The sequence below is a fragment of the Schistosoma haematobium genome, chromosome 1, assembly GCF_000699445.3.
Source record: "Schistosoma haematobium chromosome 1, whole genome shotgun sequence".
Classification (NCBI taxonomy): Eukaryota; Metazoa; Platyhelminthes; class Trematoda; order Strigeidida; family Schistosomatidae; genus Schistosoma; species Schistosoma haematobium.
In genome coordinates, this window is record NC_067196.1 from 18792243 (window position 1) to 18815620 (window position 23378).

Here is a 23378-nt window from a genome sequence, read left to right on the forward strand (position 1 = left end):
TTATTAACTTAAAAAGAAAACTTACAACCCAAAAGTAAAAGCTTAGGTGGGTAGTTTTAGATTGTTAATGCTTATGTGTATCTGTTCTCTCATTATTTTGCATCGATACTTATAGTGAATAGATTATCATTCATTGATATTATTCTTTTTTTCTTCTTCACCTCCTTAATAACTAATCATCCGGAAGAAATCAGTGTCTTTAATTTTGGCCTTTAACCCTTCATTTTAATGACTATCATGTTTACTTCAGTTTGTATTTAATGATTAATTGTGTATTAGTTTCTCTGTATATCTTTTACATCAGTAATTATGTGTACAATACACACATACACATAGTGTACGGTTTATGTGAATACTACACATTCGCTATTTTTTGTTGTTTATTATTAAGCGTTTACTGATATTCAATCGATTTGTGTTTTAAAGCATTCGGCCAAAATTTTGTGATCATTTCAATAGATAATACTTCATATTTTTAGTATGTAAATATGTAGGCTGGATGTGTGTGTGTGTGTGTGTGATAGTAAATACATGCATGAAATATTTTCATGTTTTATAAATGATGTTTTATTACATGTGGCAGCATATTGCATAACCATTATTGCAGTCTATTGATAGTCTCTCTCTCTCTCTCTCTCTCTCTCTCTCTCTCTCTCCATATATATATATAAAACTTTCGTAATACTACAATAGTAATTACACGGTATTCATTCATTTATTAGTTTTCTAGTATGTATGTCACCAACTGACTACTTATTGATTGAGAAATCAGACGATATGGTTTTCATTATAATTGTAATTTTTATTAAAATTTACATTTTTATGAACAGTAAAAGTTTGTTATAATGAATGCAAGTGTTGGTAACTGGGACGAATGAAAATTCACTCTAGACAATCAAAGAATAATAAAGTACTATTTAGGTGAATGATTTATATGCAGGTGTACTCAAGCTTGGTGAATACTACTAACACATCGCTCGTAATTAACGTGTAGTGGAAAGTGGCGTTGGAACTATCACAGTCGCCAGATGGAAAGAAAAGTTTCAGTACGTCGAAAATCACAGCGTTGTCAGAACACTTAGAGAAGAGTAGAGAAAACAGTTTAGAAATAACTTGATTGCAGAACACACCTCAAGATACAAATGTTAGATAAACACTGTAATTTCGCCAAAATTAACGTTCCATTCTTTCTGGTACCTTGTACAACAGGAGTGGTGGAATTCAGTCATGTTGGCAGAGAAATAGGTTTCATGGATGATGGGTGAGATCGGATAATTGTTGCAATACATTTCGAAACGACTAATATCAGGAATGTAAAACAGTGGGTTTGGACTTGAAGGTATTGTATTCTCCTTGAAATGAAACAGCTTTCTAGTGTTTCCTGCTTTTTTATCGGTTCTTTAGTTGATTGGTGTCAGTGTGTAACAAATAACGGTTAACTTTACAAACTCTCGATTAGATACTTTTTTCAAGGGTTATTTTATAGAATAGATGAAATGTGACTAACAGCTGGAATCCAGGACCCACGTTTCGTCCTATTTACGACACATCAACTGAATTTACATGCATCCCAGAGTTCATGTTCACACCGACATTGGAACCCAGTACCACTCACTTCAAAGACCCAACCCTATTATCCGTTTAGTTACTAAGTTAGGATAGGTATTAGCTTGTGCGAAGGGTATACATTTCAGTTCAATTCACGTTGGTTTAAATTATCCCTTTGATGAACTCTTTCAATCTTTTGTTTATTTGTTTTTGTTTGATTCTACACATAATCGTAATTTGACAACATCAATTTCAACTATGTTTTCATATAGTTGTACTGTTGTTTACATAACAAAAGATAATATAATGCATATAATAAATATTGATACGAAATCGAGTAACCATATCAGTTAAACAACTATGTATATTTATTTGATCTTGAAAAAGAGGATTTAATTTCTTCAGGATGGTTTATTATTGTTATTATTATTGAATTTTTTCCGATTTTGAGTTTGACCGATTTTCATTTTTTTTTTTTATATTATGACCTGATAATATTTTTGTTTATTTTAAACTTATCGGTATAAACAACCTAAACATTTTTCCATATTATGTTTTTGTATTTATTTTAGGCAGAAGAGATATTCCGTAAAATAATTTCTATTCTAGGCTTGCCAAACAATTCACAAAATTTAGCATCAACAACAACTGGAACAAACAATGATGACAGTACATCTCAGACTAGTAGATCATCTATGTATACTACAATTGATGCGGTTTGGGATGGTCAATTTCCACCTAAAGCACCTCGACCAGAAGTTATTATTGTGGTAGATGAATCAGTGAATCCACCACCAGTAGTGACAATAGAAGTTCCTCAAGAAGATCAGAATTGTAGGTGACATTGATTCTGTTAGTATTTTTGTCAATTATTATTCTATAAACTGTTTAGAAATATCTAAACGATAATATTTATGTTGAGTGATGGCTTAATTGTTAAAGTGTTCAACTTTCACTAATTCCCAACTCTGAATCCTGTCCCATCTACTTGGGCTTAAGCAACCGCATACAATAATTAGCCTTTACACTTGAAATATGGCCTACATTCAAGTATCTGGTGAGTGAGTTAATAGAAAACTAGTGTATATTTATATACTACTGTATTGTTGATGGTTAAGTGGATTTTCTTCATGTATATTATGACTGTGTACAGCTAGGTGAGGTGATATCTTCTTTTCGCAACACCAGAGTATAACAATTAAGTTATATTGAAATTTGTGTCATTATCCATTTAGTTTTATCAGAGATATATTTTGTAACGCAACTATTTATTCTTATAAATCCTTATGAAATAATCTACCTGGAGATCTTTTGATTCACTCTGGACGCATAGGTGACATAGTTTGTGTTAGGCAACTACATCGAAATTCCAAGTTTTGTTGGGATGTTTATAGTGGATATTTGACCACTTTAATAAAGAATTAACTTTTTAAAATCAATATCTATTAGTACATATTACGATATAAAAAAAACTGAGGTTTTTCAGTGTATCAGCTATTTTAACATAATTTAGCAATTTCATCCGCCCATGAAGTGATCATTTGACTTGAGCCCTAAGTTGTTCAATGACTGATTAACTGGCTATCCTATCCATATATTCTCACGTACAGCATCTGTCTTGTCATTTATTATTTGTTTTTCAGCCAGAAAAAATCTGTGTTTCCGTTGTACCTTCAAAAAGAACAGATTGTTGAATTATATTGTAGCAAGTATGATCGGGCCTTTACTAAAGGAGCAGTAGTATTCTCTAGTCTGATTATTGATTAGTTTGCTCTACGCCTGTATAGCCGGCGACCTTTGATTTTACCAATGACCAATAAACAACGGGTGAAACCTTAACACCTATTGGCCCTCGAGCTACGTCTAACCCCGTTTTTATTCGAAAGACAAGATTAGCAATTAGATAAGATCCGTGTTGTGTAGCCGTCCAGTTATATGACTCAGTTCGTGCAGTAATATAGAGTTACATCCTGACCTGACCACCGACCAACATAAATAGGGAATTACAGTACGCTCATAAGCGGTAGGTCCGTAATCAGTGAATAGTAACTTTAAAAATATCAAACATATATTGATAGTCTATATGCGGAAAAAAGATTACAATAAAGATCACATAAGGATACAATAATTCAAATGTCTAACAATTGTACAATAAAAACCGAAGGTCCTATGTTCGATTCCCGCGTGTGCGGTCGTGAATGAGTATTTCTGAGGGTTCCCGTACTAGGACAAAAGCCCTGCTCATTTCTTTCAGGTTTTTAACAGTAATGTAGCTAAGATCAGTTCATGATCCCAACTGTAGAAATACTGCAAATTTTCCATACTAAAAATATAAATGATAATTTTTCACAAGATAATTCCTCAAGTTACAACTTTCCCGATATTCGCCCGTTTTAACAGCTTCCTATGATGTGCATTGGCTCTTAAACCAATGTACATAATATGTGTTGATAAACAGTATGGTACTTGATATACATGTTAACTATAAATCAAACTTATGTCATAATGTAACTTGATCTCAGTACTTTTAATTCATATGAATTAATATATCATTTTGTATTATTTACTTCCCTTCATTCAGAACTTATTCCTCCCTTTTCTCGATTGTTGAAATTGATCCAAACATCAGTTAAGGAAGGAGAGACACAAGGAAAAATCATATCAATTTGATGGAAAAAATCTAAAATTTTCCTTCATAACTTTGACAAATAAGCGAATAACGGCATTAATGATAATAATTTCTGTTTGAGTTGAATTACATGATTGATACTTCATTCTCTATCTCTCCCTCTGTGTGTGTGTATAATGTCTTCGCTTTTTGCTTACTCTTTAACTTTCTTGTGTCTTCCTGTTGTCTATGGGTTGTTGATTTCTGTTTTATTTTGAAAAAAAAATTATACACATTTTCACTTCTGTGTTGAGAGAAGTGAAGAATATTATCAAAGCAATTGGAAGATCACTATTCATTTTTTGTTTGTTTTTCTTTTCTTTCCTGTTTACATCACATCTTTTTTTGTAAGGCCGAGGGCGAACACTTTCTTATTGTTAATGAAATGAATGATATGATCTAACTAAATAGTTTATTTTGTGTTTTTTTTTCTCGAAAAAATATTCTATTTTGAGGTTGATAGTTGCATCTTGTTCTGTTTTCGTTTATTTCCACCGATGGATATGTATGCCGATGGCATTGTTAATATGTGAAATATTGTCGCACGTTTTCTGGTGTATAAAACTAGTTTATTGATGTCAACAGTCGACAAGTCACTGAATGCGTATGGAAGTAACTAGTTATTTAGATCATAGCGGTCGTTATTTAAGTAGAGAAAGAATTGGGCCCATTTTAAAAAATAAACAAAATGGTGTTCATCATGAGATGATAGTAGCTTCTTCGTTCAAGTTTTAAACTACTCAGCAGTGATCACTCACAAGAATAAGAAGTCGAAATTAAGACTTTGATTTTTTACAATGAGCATAATATTTTTAGAACTTTGAGTTGAAATAAGTCCATCCGTGGTAAAAAAATATTTATTCCGACCGTATTAATTACTTCATAAACAATAGTGTTGTACTCACTGGTGACTAACACCGAGATGGATTCCTTTAATTTTAGTGAAAATTTTGACTAATGGAGTTCAACCTTGTCACAATTGTAAGAGTTATTAAATGATCGTCTGAATACTAACCATTCAACTCTAATTCAGGGATTTAAATATATTGTGCTTTCCATGGCGAAATTAGAAGATCTTGAACTGATCACATGTGGAACGTTACTAACGAGTTTGAAATCCAATTAAACACAGATCTACAATGATCCTTGATTTACAAACTACATTTTAATGTCGATTCATGATGTATATAATCTTTAAAAATAAACATTTTCACAAAGCATCCTCAGAATAAAATTGGAATAAAGCAAAGAACAACAACTTAAGCATAATAATATGTAGGTTATCACGATTTTCTTTTAATCTCATTCGCGCTGAAAAGTAACATATTATCATTGAATAGCAAACAACAGTGTCTGAATGGTCGAAGTAATACGGGTTATCAGTATAATATAATTTATATGCATTTTTAAGATCGTTTGAACATAGATTAAGTCAATACAAACGGAATACAACAGCACTTATCTATGATTGGAAAGTTGATAAGATGCACTGCACAGCAATTCTCGAAAATTTGACGAGTTTGGATAAAATTTTAAGAATTGTATTTATGAAAACCACCGATTGAATGAGAAGTTAATTTTCAAGTGGATCAAATGATGATCAACTTAGTAAATATTTTATAACATCACATAAGAACAAAAATTATTAAAGACTGTATGATGGAAAATATCAGTTCACTATATCAGTGTTAAGTAGACAACTGTTTCTTTATAAAGGTATAGGTTCATTTCGAGTAGATCATTGGCTTCTGCTTTAGCTAAGCGTTTCTGTGTCTGTTAATTACTTTGAGAGATTTAAGAATATTGACACTATTTTCAGTCGATTAAGTTTCGACTATTTAGGACTAGCATATTTCAGATTATTTGTTATATACTCTCAAATACATGTTTTCTCAGTGATGTCATTTCACAACTGTACAATCGACTAAAACAAATGCCTCAATTGTTCTGAATAGAATTTTAATTCTGAATAAGTTTGGTTAACAAGATACAATTATGTAATTTTGAGTTTTATTGTTTACCAAGTAATCAGATGAAAGCTTGTTAAAATAAGAAGTTTAATAAATATATGGCTGGTTAAAGTCTCATTCTAGTGTTCAGTTAATTGCCCATAGTGTTTACATAAGCATATACTGAAAAGCCTAAAACTAAGTCTAGAATTTGACTAGTTATTTGAAGTGATTACATAACAACAACGATTAAAAATACGTTTGAAACCTATTAGACGTGACTCAATTTCGTCTTGTTACATTTTGAAGTTAATTGTTCTATCAATAAGTATTTCGTCGAGATTCCTAGAAAAAACAATGAGGAATGTGTTTATTGGGGCTCTTGAGACCGGACTGTTAGATAGGAGAGCAGATGTATTGATCTAGTCCAAGTATTAATTAACTCCCTTAAGCTATCTATCTAGTACTAATGTTACGCTAAATGTGAGATAATAGCCGAAAAACACTAAGTGGCTATTAGTCCAGAATGTTGTTTCTCATACTCACTCACCTAATAGTCAGAATGGAGAACAACTCAGTATGCAGAATTTATAAATCACTCATACAGTAATATATACAGAATTTCAAACGAGCTTCAGTTGATCAGCGAATGTAGAACATTTATACTAATACGTTTGATTCTATAAATTGTTTTTCATTTATAAAATGCGTTTAGTGTTTACAAAATTTATTATTCCTTAACATTGAAATTCGAAATGTGAATTGGACACTAATCTTTGTAGGCTAAATCATTTTACGGAAGTTAATGAAGTTGATGGACAACTTTCTCTTGATAAATTGATATTTGAAACAAATCAGAGCTTTTGATTATTGGAGTGTAAAATATGTTTAAATCTATATCAGTTGATGTTAGACCACCGTTGGAAACCTGGAAGCACTGGACGGTCGTTTCGTCCTAGTATGGGACTCCTCGGCAGTGCGCATCCACGATCCCACTCCCCGCGAGATTCGAACCCAGGACCTATCGGTCTCGCGCCAGGCGCAAGACTCTGTAAGTCGATGTAAATGGTCCCAAATAAGCAATTATTCCAGCTGATATCAGTACATCACCAATAGGATTATCATATAATTTTTCAACATATTTAGCTGCTTGATGCCAACGGTCTTTCTCACCACCTAAGCCACTTCTCAACTTTGTAGCTCTTTCTAATTTAGTTGCACAATTTGATACTTCATCTTCCAGGCGTTTTTTCTCGTTTTGTGTAAATTTAAGTTGATTTTGTAAATTTTCTAATTTAGTTTCAACTTCAGCTAATGCATCTTGTGTCTTTTTTAAACATGCCATATTCTCTGTTTATTCAACTTCAGCTAATTTAATACGCTTTGGTGCTACAATTTTAGCTACACGATCATACTATTCCATAGCTAATATCCACTTGCATAAACCTTCAGCAGCTGAACTGGCACGAGCTACTTTGGTCGGGTCGAATTCACTTTGAAATACAATTTAATTCGGTATAAAAAACTTTCATTTAAATTGGTTTTCAAAATGTATTCACGATAAAAAAAAAGTAACTTTTGTTTGATAAAAGAAATACAACAACAAGAAACAAGATAAATATGTGACAGTGAGAATAAGATTTATTTATTGATTTCTATAAGAACGGATGTTTACGAAAAAGATTTTTGTTTCAAAAAAGAAACTTATTCTTATCAGTTTCATTGCTTATCTTAAATTGTGATCTATTTCTTTTTAACACTGATAATAAATTGTCTTCGGACATTTCAGACTATTGCATAAATGTGATTATTTACTTAAGGGTGAAGTACATATTTGTCGAACCCCCCTCTCTCTCTCATATATATATATATATATGGAATTTTATTTTAAGGAGAATTGTACTTTCTAAATATATTTTTTTACAGTTGATTGACCATTGAGTAGTGATTAATTTCAGGTATCTTAAGTTCTTTTTAGTGATGATCAGTCAAGCTACAATGTGGCCACTAGTCTAAGTGATTCAACATTACGTGCACTATGTCGAGATGTGGAGCGGTGGTTTGATTTAGTTGACAGGATATCCTGAAGCGAGATTTTGTACTAATTGGCATTTGTCAGCAAGGTGTATCTATGATCTTGAGATGACTGGCACTTCCATGTATATTTGATTCTGTGTCATTCAGCTTCATGATCTGAGACGTTACCACTTAGTTATCCAAGGAAGCACATATCTTCTGTAAAAGTCAGATATTTACAATTCTGTTGATTATATCCAACCACCTAACATCTCAACATATTCAATATAGCGTCGAGTCATTTAACTAACGGAACTCGATTAATGCTGAAGGACTAAATAAACATGAAATTGGTCACTATTCAGTTGTCAGTCAGTCGGAAACCTCATTTTTGATTACTTACAGTCGTAAATCATCTAGCTTTGTTGATTTCTCTCGAAACTATTAAACCTGAATATCATCCATTCAGTATAGACTTTTCCTTTCAAGTTTTGACCACTTATCTACATTTCGACCAAGGAATGTTTCAGGTCCTCTCAAATGAGAGACATCCTTATTGCGTTTAATTACTGATACTCACCACTTAATAATATTATATATTAAGATAGCATTTTAAAACAATTTTATGACTTCACCTTAATGATTGACGACAGTCGAAAAGTCATCGATATATATATACATTGGTAAAAAGAAACAATATTTATAGAGTATAATCACTTAGTTTAAAATGTTTCATTGTATAACAAGTAGCTACTTATTTTTTATTGACTAAGTAATCTGGTGAAAATATTTTTCTACATATATTTAATTAGGCCAACAACCATTTTAAGTATTTTACTTAATTAGTGAATTGAACAACCGCAATTATAACATAAAGACATACTTATCATTATGGCGTTGTGTAGATTGTTAAGTTTTTGATTTAGACCATAAATCGATTGATATTAGACCACCATTGAAAACCTGAAAGCACTGAACGCCCGTTTCGTTCTAGTGTGGGACTTCTCGGAAGTGCGCATCAAAAATTCCGCATCATCGGGACTCAAACTCAGGACCTTCCGTCTTGTGCTCCAATGGTGTTAAGACATAAACTTAGTTACGATTACACATGAAAATATTAAATAGGTACATTTCAACTGACCCTAAGGGTATTTGAAACCGTCTACTGAAGGATCTACAAAATTCAAGAAGAAACAACTCCTCAACACGTCATTTGTTATAGTTTTAGAGCAATTATTTAAAAATCATTCTACTTAATTATACACTTTACCAAAAGTCTAGGTTATCAATCTGTGTACATTAATTAAAAGAAAAAAAACACTGCTTGATAGTAAGAAATCAGTGCATTTAGTTTGGTCAAGCATAAACATGAAATCAACAAACAAGAACACAGTGCTGGTTTATTATGCATAGACATGTTTTTGACGTTGAAAAGAACAAACTTAAAAAATTACACCATTAATAGTAAATGGTATCAGTTTCATCAATTACTTTATAAATAGACATAAAGATAACCTGTTTCTTTAGAAGAAAAACCAGCCGTAGACACTAACCATTGCATTTTGTGAAATCAAGAATTATGTTTATGTATTTTAAGAAACTGATTATTTTTCTATTAAGACTTAACTATTTAGTAGGTTTCATTTTAGAGTATAAGGGGTTATGGAGTGAATTTTTAAATCACTCATTGATCTTAGACAATCATAACGAACTAGGAGTTAATGGACAGATGCTTTTTTAGTACAGGGCTCCATAGAAGTGAGCACCCGTTACTTGACCAGGGCTTGGACTCAGGGTTTTCAAGCGTCAATCGATTCGTGTTATTGTTAGAACACTATTCATTGTCATTGATGATAGCCTCCACCTTCTGATATTACTGAGCCAAACATTCACGGCATCTTACTAGAACTCTTGAAATTACCGCTTGAAGTAATTTACTCGTAAAAACATGATGATTTTTTAATTATAGAGGATTGTGAAGGTATGCGAGTTAAGCGCCATCTCGGATGCTTGGATGTTCCGAACTCAGTTCTTGGAGGGGTCATAAACGCGAAATCCTGTGGAGTCCCATACTAAGAAGAAATAGATGTCCGTTGCTTCCTAGTTTACAATGGTTACCTAACTTAAATCATTTCGTTATATAATACTACAGGATATTTTGTTGGATAAGACAAGCGGCTTCAGAGTTTAGTCACTTTTTATTATATTATCAACATTGGGTAAATACCAGGAATTAAATAGCAGTTGCCTTGTTACGGATACCAGTCCCTCAAAAATTCATATCCATAACGAATGATACTGAAGTCAGAATATTTATGTCTTACAATAAATACGATTTTATTCATTGAAAATCTAGAGATTCACAATATTTTAAAATTAGTCAATCTAATACAACACGTGACCATCTACTGGTGGACATCTAAGCCACCCTCATTTGAACTTTCTTTACAGGTTATAGTATTCCACAGTAATTTTGAAACACTTATCTTTCAAAAAATCACTAACAAGCAAGAAAATGAATACTTCTATGAGTTAAACTATTTTTCTCCGGTCATAAATAGCTGTTTAATGAAGATGAACTTATGTAGAAAATCAGAAAATGCTCACCCATATACAAGCTCATACCCACAAAGCTTCAAAAATGAAACAAACTAGGATAGGATTTGAGTTAATGCCTATCAATGATTCAGCAGCTCAATGGATAATGAATTGAGGAGTTGAAACAAAAGATACTGGATTTTAGTACCGGTGTGAATATACACACTGTGATGTAGATAAATTCAACTGATGAGTCGCAAAGCGAATAAAACACTGGTTCTAGATTCTATTGTTAGCCGCATTCTTTTTGTTCTATGAAACCTAATTAATTTTACTGAATTAAAACAAAATATATTACATTAATTGTTGTAACACGTGATCATCTACTGGTGGACATCTTATGGAAGAAATTTTAACATCTTTCCCTCAATGTTTTGCTAAAACAAAAAATGATTGAGTTAGAAATGTAACTTAATGATGTTAATTGTCATTTGTGAAGCATCTTAGTAACAATGATGATAGAATTATAAAAAAATATTAACGGCGATTAATTATTAATATTTAGGTATGATGTATATATAAAGAATTGCGTAAAAGAAAAGAAATAATTAAAATAGTGACTATATTTCTCTGGTGGCAAATAGTTTTCCACTATATTCACAGCAATACTAATGACAAATTTCTTCTTGTACAGAATGATGTGAGTGGATTATGCACAATAAAAAACGTCATTATATTTTGATAAACAATAATAGATGATATTGTTCAAATATACTTCTTGTTATAAATTGTCATTAGCTGAGGAATTATCACAAAATCAATGAGTATTGAACAATTGTTCCGACTGTAAATTTATCTTTAGATTTCCAAATAAATATTTATATGTGGGATTTTTATGGCTGAAATCGTGAACTGATCTTAGCTAGACAACAATTGTAAACCTAGAACCACTGGACGGCCGTTTTGTCCTAGTATGGAACTCCTCAACAGTACGTATCCACGGCTCCGAATGAAGGAATCGAACCTGGGACTTTCGGTCCCCCGTGTGAACACTTAACCCATAGACAACTGAGACGGCATCCGATAGTGTTAATAACTAGCTTCAACCAATTCATAACCTTACGCGTTAAACTGAAAGTCCTGGGTCCTGTGGCCGGGCACTGTTGATTAATCCCATTCTAGGATGGAACAGTTGTCCAGTGCTGCTACATTTTCAGTGATTGTTTAACTGAGATCGATCCATGATTTCAACTGTGAAAATATATATTAACTAAAGATCTTGGTAATTCAGAAGCATATCCTCACTAATGATTAACTTTGAAGTGAATTTTTCTAGGGTTCAATTATGGAAAGATTTAATAATATAACTAAACAAGGAATTAGATCATACATTCTACTTATATAATTAAAGATTATAATGCAATCATAATTTGACTGGTGAGAATGTGAAATACTAGTTTAGTGTTTAAACAATGTATTCATTAGGTGACCTCATGATTTTTGGTAAAATTTCATGTGATGCCTTGATTGTTTACTATTGGCGAATGTAACCTTGAAGGATATCTTAAAATTTAGGAACGTAAATAGGATAAGTGTATTATTACAAATGGGAAATGTATTAAAGGAAGTGAGATTATTGTGCTCAGAATTTTGTAAAATAAAGTATTTACGAACTAAATTTGAAGTTTTTTTAAGAGTCAATTAATTAACACAATATTGAATTATTTATCTTTTTAATGATTTTTATTCACATAAAAGGGAATAAATAATCCAACATAGGCAAACATGTGAATAAAACAACCAATCTCTTCGTTTTATCCTTGATATCAAAATATAAAGCATACATTGTTTGAAGAATATCTATTATTCATAACACCAACGAATAAAATGTTTCAGTAGTGAATATATAGAGCATGAACTTTCCTTTCCTTGAATTCCTGATTATCAAAGTTCCATTGCTTATCGAAACTACTACTATTATTTTTATCTTGTTCGAGAAATCAGAATCAGATATCTCTAGGTTATATTATTATAATAAAGACAGTATGTCTTTTTCACCAATCAAAGTACATGAAAAGTTGAAACATTCTGATTTCGCACACTTACATAATACTGTGATCAGATTTGATTAAAAGATTCTATATGTAAATGTATATAGCAGAATCGAGTACAAATGACAGACTAAAATAACTTTGACTATTTACTGCATAGCGATTGCCCCTTTTAATACAGATGATACATTGGTTTCAACCACATGAATATTCTGGCATAATGTACTGACCAGTTAGAATTACAGGGGAATGGTATCGACTCACTTAGGTTGTTCCTTATGTTAATGTAATTTTTATTTGCTCAGCCTAATTGTTAATAACTTTGTGCCTTATAATTTATAGTTTGATCGACACCTGGCTATTTTCCGACCAACAGCACCCAACGAGGTAAGAGGTGGCTAAGTATACTGATCTCGATGAAAGCTTACTATCTCACTAATAGACTTGCCATCTTTATCTACTACTATGTTCCTAACCTCAAAATTACTCACTCTGTGGTCACAAAGTAAACGAGCGATTATCTGAAGACGTTTATAATCAAATACTAGTAACCTACGCAGATTCCATAGTCTAAATATCCATGTTTCACAGCAATAAATTAGGAGGGAGTGAACTGTTTAATAAACTCACTTGGTTGGCAGATTGGAAATTTCACCTATACTATAAACCAATCGAACTTCCTGAATCCGTGCTGAGATTTTGTCAAACACTAATTCACTAGGGTTGATGACATTGTTAACATCGGTTAAGGCGTTGATACAGACTAGTTCTAAAATAACATTCTGAATATAGAGGGTGAGAATCGTATTCCAGGAGCGGTTAGATTGTTATTTAAGGTAATCTAGATCAACAAGTGGATCTCCTGGGAGCAGATCAACCGCCAAGACATTATATGATGAAAGCGTCATCTTTGAAGGAATGTCTATAACAAGGTTAAATAAAAGTGGGGAAAGTAGTTATGTTGACGGTCACTACTCCAGTTTCCTCATAAGCTCTAACTCGACCAATAGTGTTCGAATAGAGGTTATACAAAGTTGATGAACTTCGTTAGTACACTTTTCATGCAAATACTTTCACTATTATTTTGGCCATGAATACAATCATCATCAAGTTAGTTTATTATTAAGGCCTCAATATAACACTGAATTAATCTCGTTTAATCCAAAAACAGGTGGCATAAATTCATTTTCTGCCTGTGAACAAAAAACAGGTATATTCATGGATAATTAAGGCTAAAAATAAAACAATACCAGTAAGTTTTTTTAAAAGGTATTTTGTAGATATAATGTGTGTCATTTCGAAGAGTAAACAACAAGTAAAAAGTTGAAGAAAAACACAAATGAAAAAAATAAAAAAGACCATTACAAAGTAGAAGCTGTCATTGTCATAGTACTTACACTTAATTGGTAGTAAGTAAGCGATGTAGCAACACCACTCGCAGCATAAAACAATGATCTTCAGTTGAAACAAGCAAATAAGTACAACGTGGTAGAAAGAAGTGTACAATGATGCATAATGAAAAGCGAGTAGTTACTGACAACTTCTCTCCTTTCCGAAAGATAAAGAAGCCGAAAAAATCTAAGTTAAAAAACAAAAACACCCATTACTACTATTATCTCCATCATCAACAATATGAAATAGAATGTGACGCATGCCAACACACACATATACAGATGTAGAATGATGAGTCCGAGAATGAATAGTAAAAAATGGAGGAAAAACATTTCGTGCGCTTATCGGCAACAAATACATGTATTCAAGCAACAATAACCATCATATTAACGAAAGCAGAATAAGCAAAAAGAAAAATACATAAAACAAAATTCAGCATAAAGGATTGTAATAATCAAATGTATTATTTATATAGAGAAGAAACTGCGGTGTATACAGCAACATAGTAAAGCAAGCATGAAAAGAAAAACGAAATGAAAAGGCAGCATAAGCTTTATTTTGAAGAATTATGACAAAACAATACAAAGACTCTCTGTATGTCAACAATACACATAGATGATTATAATGAAAATGCGCAAGTGAAGATGAATGAAAAAAAGATGGGTAGAAACACAATTAGAGGTAAACTTTCAAAGCAGCAATGTTAACTGACTGATTTTGCGAATAATGATGTGAATGACAATAGTAACTGATCAGAACTATGACGCCAACGATTTCTACGAAGATAAATTCTTTTTCAACTGTTTATTGTCTCATTAATTATGACAGAACATAAGAGTAACAAAATTTGAGAACAGTGAATATATAACTCATTTATTTGCATTAATTCGTTAAGACTAGTTTTGCTGATGATACAGGTGTTAACGATATATACCCACACCTCCAATCCACTTGAGTAGTTAATTTAACATAAATAGCTAAACCGGGAGACGAGAATATTATTTATAATTAAATGATTGCCTAATAAATAATGAAGCACTCCATATACATACATGGAGTAGATTTACCATATTCAAATAGGCTTAATAACTATCCTGGAATAGATCAGCATAAAAAAGGGGAAAATTGATGAGAATAATATGTATATGGAGTAACGTAAATTTCTAAGAGTATACAGTAGACAATGGCAGTACACGAACACATGCACATAGATGTACACAAAATGCAGATAATTTTGAAAATAAATCATTAGCAGTAAATCAGTTGTTCGTCTTGTTAATTATTTACTGTATGTATGAGAAATATCCCTTGAAAATTAGCGAGATATTGGGAATGGTAAATTAAAAGAATAAAGTATGCATGTATGAAGGTTGGAACACAGCATAACGTGTACACATAAAAATACACTAACACATATATAATCAATGCAACGAGATAATCATTACTGACTAACTGTTACATGTAGAAGTGTATTCTTCATTCCAGTTTAATCAGTGAAAGATTTTAAATGTAACATACTATTGTTACTCGAAGAGAAAAAAGGCGCTTAAATAGTTAAAACCTAATGTCTGTTTTTCAATGTGTTCTATTCTGTTTTTGGCCAGTCAATCCAGATAAATCAGATCTATTGTGTACAAATGACAATGAAATTGAGAATAAGCAATAAAAACATACTCGAAATTTAATACCCTACAAAATCATGTATGTAAACATATTTGACGAAAAGAAAAGAGAAAAAAGAACCATTATGTGTTTAACAATGTGAGCAATAAAAATAAAACTTGACAATTAACGAGAAGATAAACAGTGAGTGGATGAATGTGTGAGTATAAAGACAGCGAATAGTTGTGTTTCAAAACCACATAGAATACATATATGTGTAAAATTCAAGAAAAAAACCCAATGGATGTTTATGAATGTTCACATTAATTCATTTGAGTGATGTATTAATTAAAAAGAGATTATTAAGTAATTAATTGTGATTCCTAAGTGTATTATTATTACTTTTTTTTATTATATTACACTTGTTAATAATTTGACTTATAAACAAAATTATATTAGAATAGAAAAGTGAATGGGAAAGCTTAACAAACACGAGTAAGCGGTATTAACCTTGATAAAAAACATAATCGGCACTATGATTAAATACTGTAATGTACAATCTAGTGAATGGCTGTACTTTCTGTGTGTTAGAGAGAGAGAGAGAGAGAAAAGGAAACAGCACAGGAAAAATTACTATGACTTCAAAATGTAATACAATAATAGGTGAATATTTAAATGTGAATAGAACCAAAATGAGTAGATTGGATTTATTCATCATTATTGATAACCATAGTTTGTGAATATTATTATTACTACTTTCTAAGAGTATATGTTTTATGTAATATGAATCATTAATATTATTATATGCATGTATAGAGAGTAAAAATGAATTGTGATTACAGAATAAACAGATTTGAGGAAAAGAAATTTTTTTTAGGAAACAATATACAAAAATTAATTGGTTTTCTTGATTCTGTATTGAGATTCAGGGGTTAAATTATTTCTGTTCTCTGGCTAAATTGATCAGTGGAATCAATGAACTCAATGGTTTAGAACATCTGCATATGAATGGATGCTATGAAGACAGATAAAAAACAAGAAAACACAATTAAAGGAATATATCTTCAAAACAAAAGAAGTTATCAATGTATTAAACTATGAGAGATTTATATTAAAAATAGACAAAACTAATGTGTTTTTCGCGAGTATTGTAGTACGTAATACTAGAATGTACAGAGGGATTATCAGCATGAGAAATAATGAGTAAATAATTAATTCCATTAAGTAAAGGATTATCGTCCTGCTGTGCAGTATATATATATATATATATATATATATATATATATATATATATATATATATATATATATATATATATAAGTCTTACCAAATTTATGATTGAAATTTACATGTTTAAACTGGAGTACAAAGAACCGATATTCGAAATAAATTAAAAATGACTAACTTGTAATAATTCATTCGCCGTAGCTCTTTGTTCTACATCCACTTCTAGGCAACGATCGAGGAAATTAAGAAATGTGCTTGATAAGCGATCACGTTCTTTAATTTCCGGTTTACCATTGGTAGCGATAAGATACAATGCCTAAAATATAATTGATGTAAAAGAAAAACACGAGAATGTGAAAATCAATGATAACTGTTGAAAAAATTGTTGCAATACAATACATAAACAGTATGATATGTTTAACATTGAATGATAAATATTAAGATTTTTTGGGTGATTTTATGGACGAGTTTCTAGTTGTTAAAATGAAAGAATGTCGATTGATAGACAGAAATGTGATTGAGTGACGACTGATTGTGAGGCTATATCACTGACGAAACCCATGTATGATTTAAAATAACCATTAACCCAGAACAATAGGTTTTTTACGTTATACGATTACTTTCTTACACATAGACAGCGAACACAAAATAAACATGACAGAATGTCAGAGTTGATTGGAAGAAACAAGTTTACATGTTACTCATTCTCCAATTAATTAAGATCTGAATGTTAAGCCTAGTACTTGTCAGCTGTATCAGTAGGAAACTTAACAAATGTGAACTATTCAGTTGTATTTAAAATTAAAGCCGATATATGGTACTTTTAAAGTCTTTGAGATGCATATACACTGGGAACTACCATAAGAAAAGGTGGTACTGTAGAATGAATATTTGCACCGACTTACTGGCTTAATATGATTCTCTGGTTACGTTTTTAACGAATAAATAATCCAATGTCCTTAAAATATATTACATGAAACGAAACCATGGCACAGTAGGAATCTTGATTGACCTTTCTTTTTACGTGTTCACTCACTAACGAAATGCTTTCAAGTTCAGTGTTCATTGGAACAGACTTGATAATTATTATCATTGATTGTATTATATGAATATTTGTAGGGAATTTACAAGAGAATTATTGTAAATGATACTACATAACTATGAGACAATTGAATGAGTAATTCTGAACTAATATACATGTGCACATCTTACAAACAAGTGACTATATTTATATAGACAGGATACAATATATTCTTACTCGAACAGGATTTTCATTTAGATAGGGTGGTTCACCATCTACCATTTCAATGGCCATAATACCTAATGACCATATATCCACCTTTGGACCGTATTGTTTACGTAAAACAACTTCTGGTGCCATCCAATACGGTGTGCCAACCATAGTTGAACGTTTAGTTCCATCATTGCTTAATTGTGCACAAAAGCCAAAGTCAGTCAGTTTTACAGATCCATCCATTCCAAGAAGAATATTGTCTGATTTGATATCACGATGAATGACGCGATTTGCATGAAGAAATTCAAGGGCATGAAGTATCTATTAAGGATAATATAATAAACAAAAGTCAAAATGTACATTATACGGTAACACTTCACATTGGGTTGACGATTGGAATTATTTAGTTACTCTCATGACAAGTGATGTAGTGTAAAAAAAATAATTTGTGTTGACTAATTTGATCTATAAAGAAAACAATAAATAATTTTAAATATCCGACGTCGTTTAGGTGATCATGATTTAATAACCTCCCCACTTCGCATATTTAGTGAACATTCGTAAACTCGCATTGATAATAATTACCATTTGTATTTATCAAATTACTCGAACAAAAAATAACAATAAAGAAAACATTTTTTATCTAGGATAAAATAATAACGAAAATCCAGTGCACTGAATTTCAACAACTTATATTAGAAAGAGTGATTGGTACAAAATACGAAGTTTAAGCATATGCGAACACACACATATGGGATAGGATACGCATTGGTAAATACATTGAAATCATTTTAAGACATCAAACTACGGCCAACTATTATTCAGTGTTTTCATATTCGTAGCTATCCTTAACAGTAATTACATTTCATTTCTTAATCCTATTATAAAAAAGTAAATTGAAAATATTCATTAACAATACGATAGATACATGCATACGTACATGGTACTTTAATAAATGTCATTATAATCATCAAGACTATATGTGATGGGAATATATGCCGTCTGTCAATAATGTTACTACTGCCTTACAATGTAGGAGTCAACAAAACCAGGATGTATGTAAACATAAAATGTTGCGGTTTACTTAATCAATATATGGTCAACATGTAAGGGTTTGACATATGTAATTCTGTCGGTCGCTCAGACCAAAATATACGCAATGCGACTTCTGATCATGACCTAACACCAGTTTAAACACAGTAGTGCTCTTGTGGTTTAAGTAGCTGAATTTCATCATTCCACGAGATCGTTTGGAAATGTAGAAATTTTTACCTAACTTTTGTAAAACATGAGCCGGCCTGGGTAAGACAACCATTAAAAACCTAAAAGCACTGGATGAACGTTTCGTCCCGGTATACGCGTCCATGAGCCTGCACGCGAGAGTCAAACCCAGGACCTTTGGATTCTCGCGCTTAACCTCCAGATCACGGTACTAATGACTAATCACAACCGACTCATGGCCATCTTCCATTTCCCATACTATGACGAAACGGCTGTCCAGTGCTTCCGGGTTTTCAGTGGTGAACTAACTTAGATCAGTTCATGATTTTAATGAAATTCAGCAATCTCCAAAGCCCCATACTGAATAAAATAAGTATAACACTGACTAGTACACAAGTCAGTACTAAAACAAATTACTTGCATCAACATAACTATAGAAACAATGTAGATACATATATTTATTGATAAGGATAAAGAAAAAATTCAAAAACTCGGATGTGATACCAACTGATTTTTCTCTAATTGTTCTTTCCGTTGTCAAAATCGTAGGGAAAGTATATATTCAGATAACTCCCTCTAGGCAACTGCAAGTAAATATGTTACCTTATATCGGTATAGAATTTCCATTTGTTTTTTAAGACAATTATAGATGATACAACGTTGAATATATTTGAAGGAAAGAACGATGAATGAAATGAACTCATTGATTTATTTAAACATTGGTTAAAATACCAAAGAATATGATTGCTACTTTGTCAAATATAAGATAAAGATTTTTAAATATATTTAACAGGCAAGGAAACAAAACAATTCTTGAACATATCAATAGATAGGTAATGGATCAATCTGTTAAATTTGAGAATAAAACGCTGTCAATTATAGTTGGAGCTCATTATCTGACAGAAAACTAAATCAATAACTGTTGGTGATAGACTGAGTTATCCATATACACCTACTGTCTTTTTTTATTATACTCAGTAATTCTCATAAATATTGAAGTCCATCATCGAAAAGTTTATTGGAACTGTTTTAGTAAGCTACAGATAGTAATAGCAGGGACCCGAGTTTGTTACTCTGCTCATAATGAATGGGTTTTGTAGAAGAAAAACTAAAAGGTCAGCAAAAATTAAGGACATATTTTATCGGGTATATTCACTGACAAGCTGGAGTAACGAATGCATAATGGCCTTAAGGCAATATGTACATACACACACACACTTAGCCAGAAGAGAGTAGTAAGACTAAAACATGGATTGGATAGATAAGCTTAAAACTGAAGTTAAAAAAGTGAGGGGAGAGAGAGAGGGAAGAGACATTTGCTAATATTTGGAACAAAATAAGGAATAGACAGACAAAAACAACAAGACAGCCTATCGGAAAGGGTATATAAAAACACTCATATGAGGACATAAATAAATGCGGTGATAAATATATCGATTAAATTGGAAAATATATACATCTAACCCTGGGAAAAAATCTACGCACATTTTATGTATATAAATTGTTGCCTATCTGTTTATTTTTCTTCTTGTTCATTCCGAAATTCTGTACACATCTGTCAATGAAAAGTGTGACGAATTCCACAATGCATCCGTTTTTTGGGTTCTGCACTATGTTCTATCATAATCAGCTGATAATGTGAATAATTTATCAACCACAAGGTTCCCGAACTCAGTTTTGAAAATCTTGAAATAACTTTATGAAACTATTTCAACAGTACAAAATAGCTTCCTATTAAAATATCACTCTAGAATTCTGCACACATCTGAATTGAACAACTAGTTTATTTTAGCCCTCAGAAAAATTCACACCTACCGATCAGAGTTGTTTATATGTATAATGCTATAACGGAACAGATATTGTAAATGTTGAGACTGGCTTTTGGAATTGTTATGTATTATAGCTTCGTTGTATAATTTACGGAGTAACTAGATTACTATGTATGTGTGTTCCGTTTATTAAAAGCTTTCGGTTAACCCGTAAACTACTGTAATACGACTTACTATCCCTATATTGTTGCCGGTTTATTATTTACAGTCTACGCTAATCACAGACTTTTTGACTTGTCTATGTAAAACTGTTATTTTTTATTTTATAATGTGATGTGGTCCGGTTTGTCTGAATATAACCCATGTCCGTCTGAAATATAATGGTAGTAGAAGCTGGTTGTGAATTTTGAATTCAAAGGATGGGCACAGAAAGGAGCTAGCAGACTAACAGGGACATAGCTGTTGACTCAAGGTTAATAGTGCTAGTCAGACGTGTAATTGGACAAGTCAAAAACACTAAGCTATTCTTGAAATAGTTAAGTGATTTAACCGTAAAAGATTTACATCTACAACCGTTTGAATTATTAAGTAGTTCACCAACGGTGTTGTAGTAATAATAGTGGTAACAACGATATCAGTTTTAACAAGCAGATATTTTCTTTCACAAGCTTACCTCTCGACAAATTGAAGCAATATGTCCTTCTTCCATACACGTCTCAGTGACAACATCGGTCAATGAGCCACCATCTAAATACTCCATGACAACCCATAGTTCTTCACCTTTAGATGAATTGCCTGAACTAATTGTTGATGAATTGAGGCTATCATCCTTGTGAGTTGATTGTTGGTACTTGTGATTTGAACCGTTCATGTAATGCTGATGATGATCCATATTGGTAGATACTGAAGTGGACACTAAATAACTGTCTAGATAATTTACAATATTTGCTTGACGATTAGCCTTCATAACCAAAATTTCATTAATGATTAATTCTTTTTTAGGCTGTTGAGCTAGATTCATTTGTTTAATAGCCACTAAACTGCCAGTGGCAATCTCATATCCACTATATACCACACCAGATGCCCTGAAAAAACAACAATGAGACGATGATTTTTTCAAGAAAAAAACAATAGAAATGAGATAGTAATCTATGCTTTATGATATATCCACCATGTAAAGTGAAATTGTAAATTCATTGACAAACAAACTACGTCAAGTAAGAATATAATAATTATTTTATGTCAGTCCATCATACGGAACGTAGAGCCTGATACACATGTACATTGATTTAAGTTGTTATAACATATTAGCACAGCGAGTTAAAATTATTTCAGGACAAATCCCTAGATATAGATATACAAGAAAGACAGTCTGTATTCCTTAGAACTACGAAATTCAATAACAAGGGAACTCAAGATTTTTACTTAATGACTAACGATAGTACACCCATTTATTTGATATGATTTGTTATTAGCTGAAGTGATCATTTAACTAGATAGTTATGTACAAATAAACTCACAAGCTCACAAGCATAAGAGATGATGTGAACTGTAGTAAATAAAGGCAGGATTAAAATGATTATATGGTAAAGGTACTTCCAATTACAGTTATTTTCCCCCAACCTCAGGTTAAGATGCGTATTAACTATAGTACAAAAAGCCCCAAATGAATTTCGGAATAAATAAATCAAAATGGTACATCGCGTAGCTAACTGAATACACTGCGTTACTGATCTATTCACTATCCTGAAATAGAGTATGGTATGAAATTCGGATTTCAACTACTCTCTACGGTAGTGCAAAACGATGCAATTCATTTTTAGAGAAACCAATGAACTTTTTATTTTGGGGATATACTACTCTAAAAGTACAAATAATCTCACAACTGATATCATTATTAGTAAAGGATTGAGTTATCTCGTTGTTAATATTCGCGACGGAACTTTGATCAGTTTTGTTGGTACATATACATTTATGTGGATTCCTTCGGGATATCATGACACAAGTTATTTAGAATAGATGGATTGTGGTTGGTAGTAAACGAGTCCCAAGTAGGACATAATTGTCTTTGCATTCCACTCCTAGCCATAATCCACTTATTTTAAATAACCACAAAACTTATTTTTTAAAGTTCTCATTGATAGCAGCAAATGTGGTAAGATC

General features: G+C 31.8%; 2 protein-coding genes across 2 annotated transcripts in view; one reads left to right on the forward strand and one right to left on the reverse strand.

The window, feature by feature from the left end:
- MS3_00004254 (uncharacterized protein) overlaps positions 1-9037 on the forward strand; it is a 70224-nt gene extending 61187 nt beyond the window's left edge. The window contains exons 14-15 of the mRNA XM_051212154.1: positions 2121-2382; positions 7534-9037. The gene's annotated coding sequence lies outside the window, so the exon portion shown is untranslated. The remainder of the gene's footprint in view (positions 1-2120; positions 2383-7533) is intronic.
- A 7664-nt stretch (positions 9038-16701) lies between these two features.
- PAK1 (p21 protein (Cdc42 Rac)-activated kinase) overlaps positions 16702-23378 on the reverse strand; it is a gene marked incomplete at both ends in the record, with an annotated part of 31132 nt that continues 24455 nt past the window's right edge. The window contains 4 exons of the mRNA XM_012938945.3: positions 16702-16779; positions 17170-17307; positions 18250-18546; positions 21889-22300. Of these exons, the coding sequence (XP_012794399.3) occupies positions 16702-16779; positions 17170-17307; positions 18250-18546; positions 21889-22300 (925 nt within the window). The remainder of the gene's footprint in view (positions 16780-17169; positions 17308-18249; positions 18547-21888; positions 22301-23378) is intronic.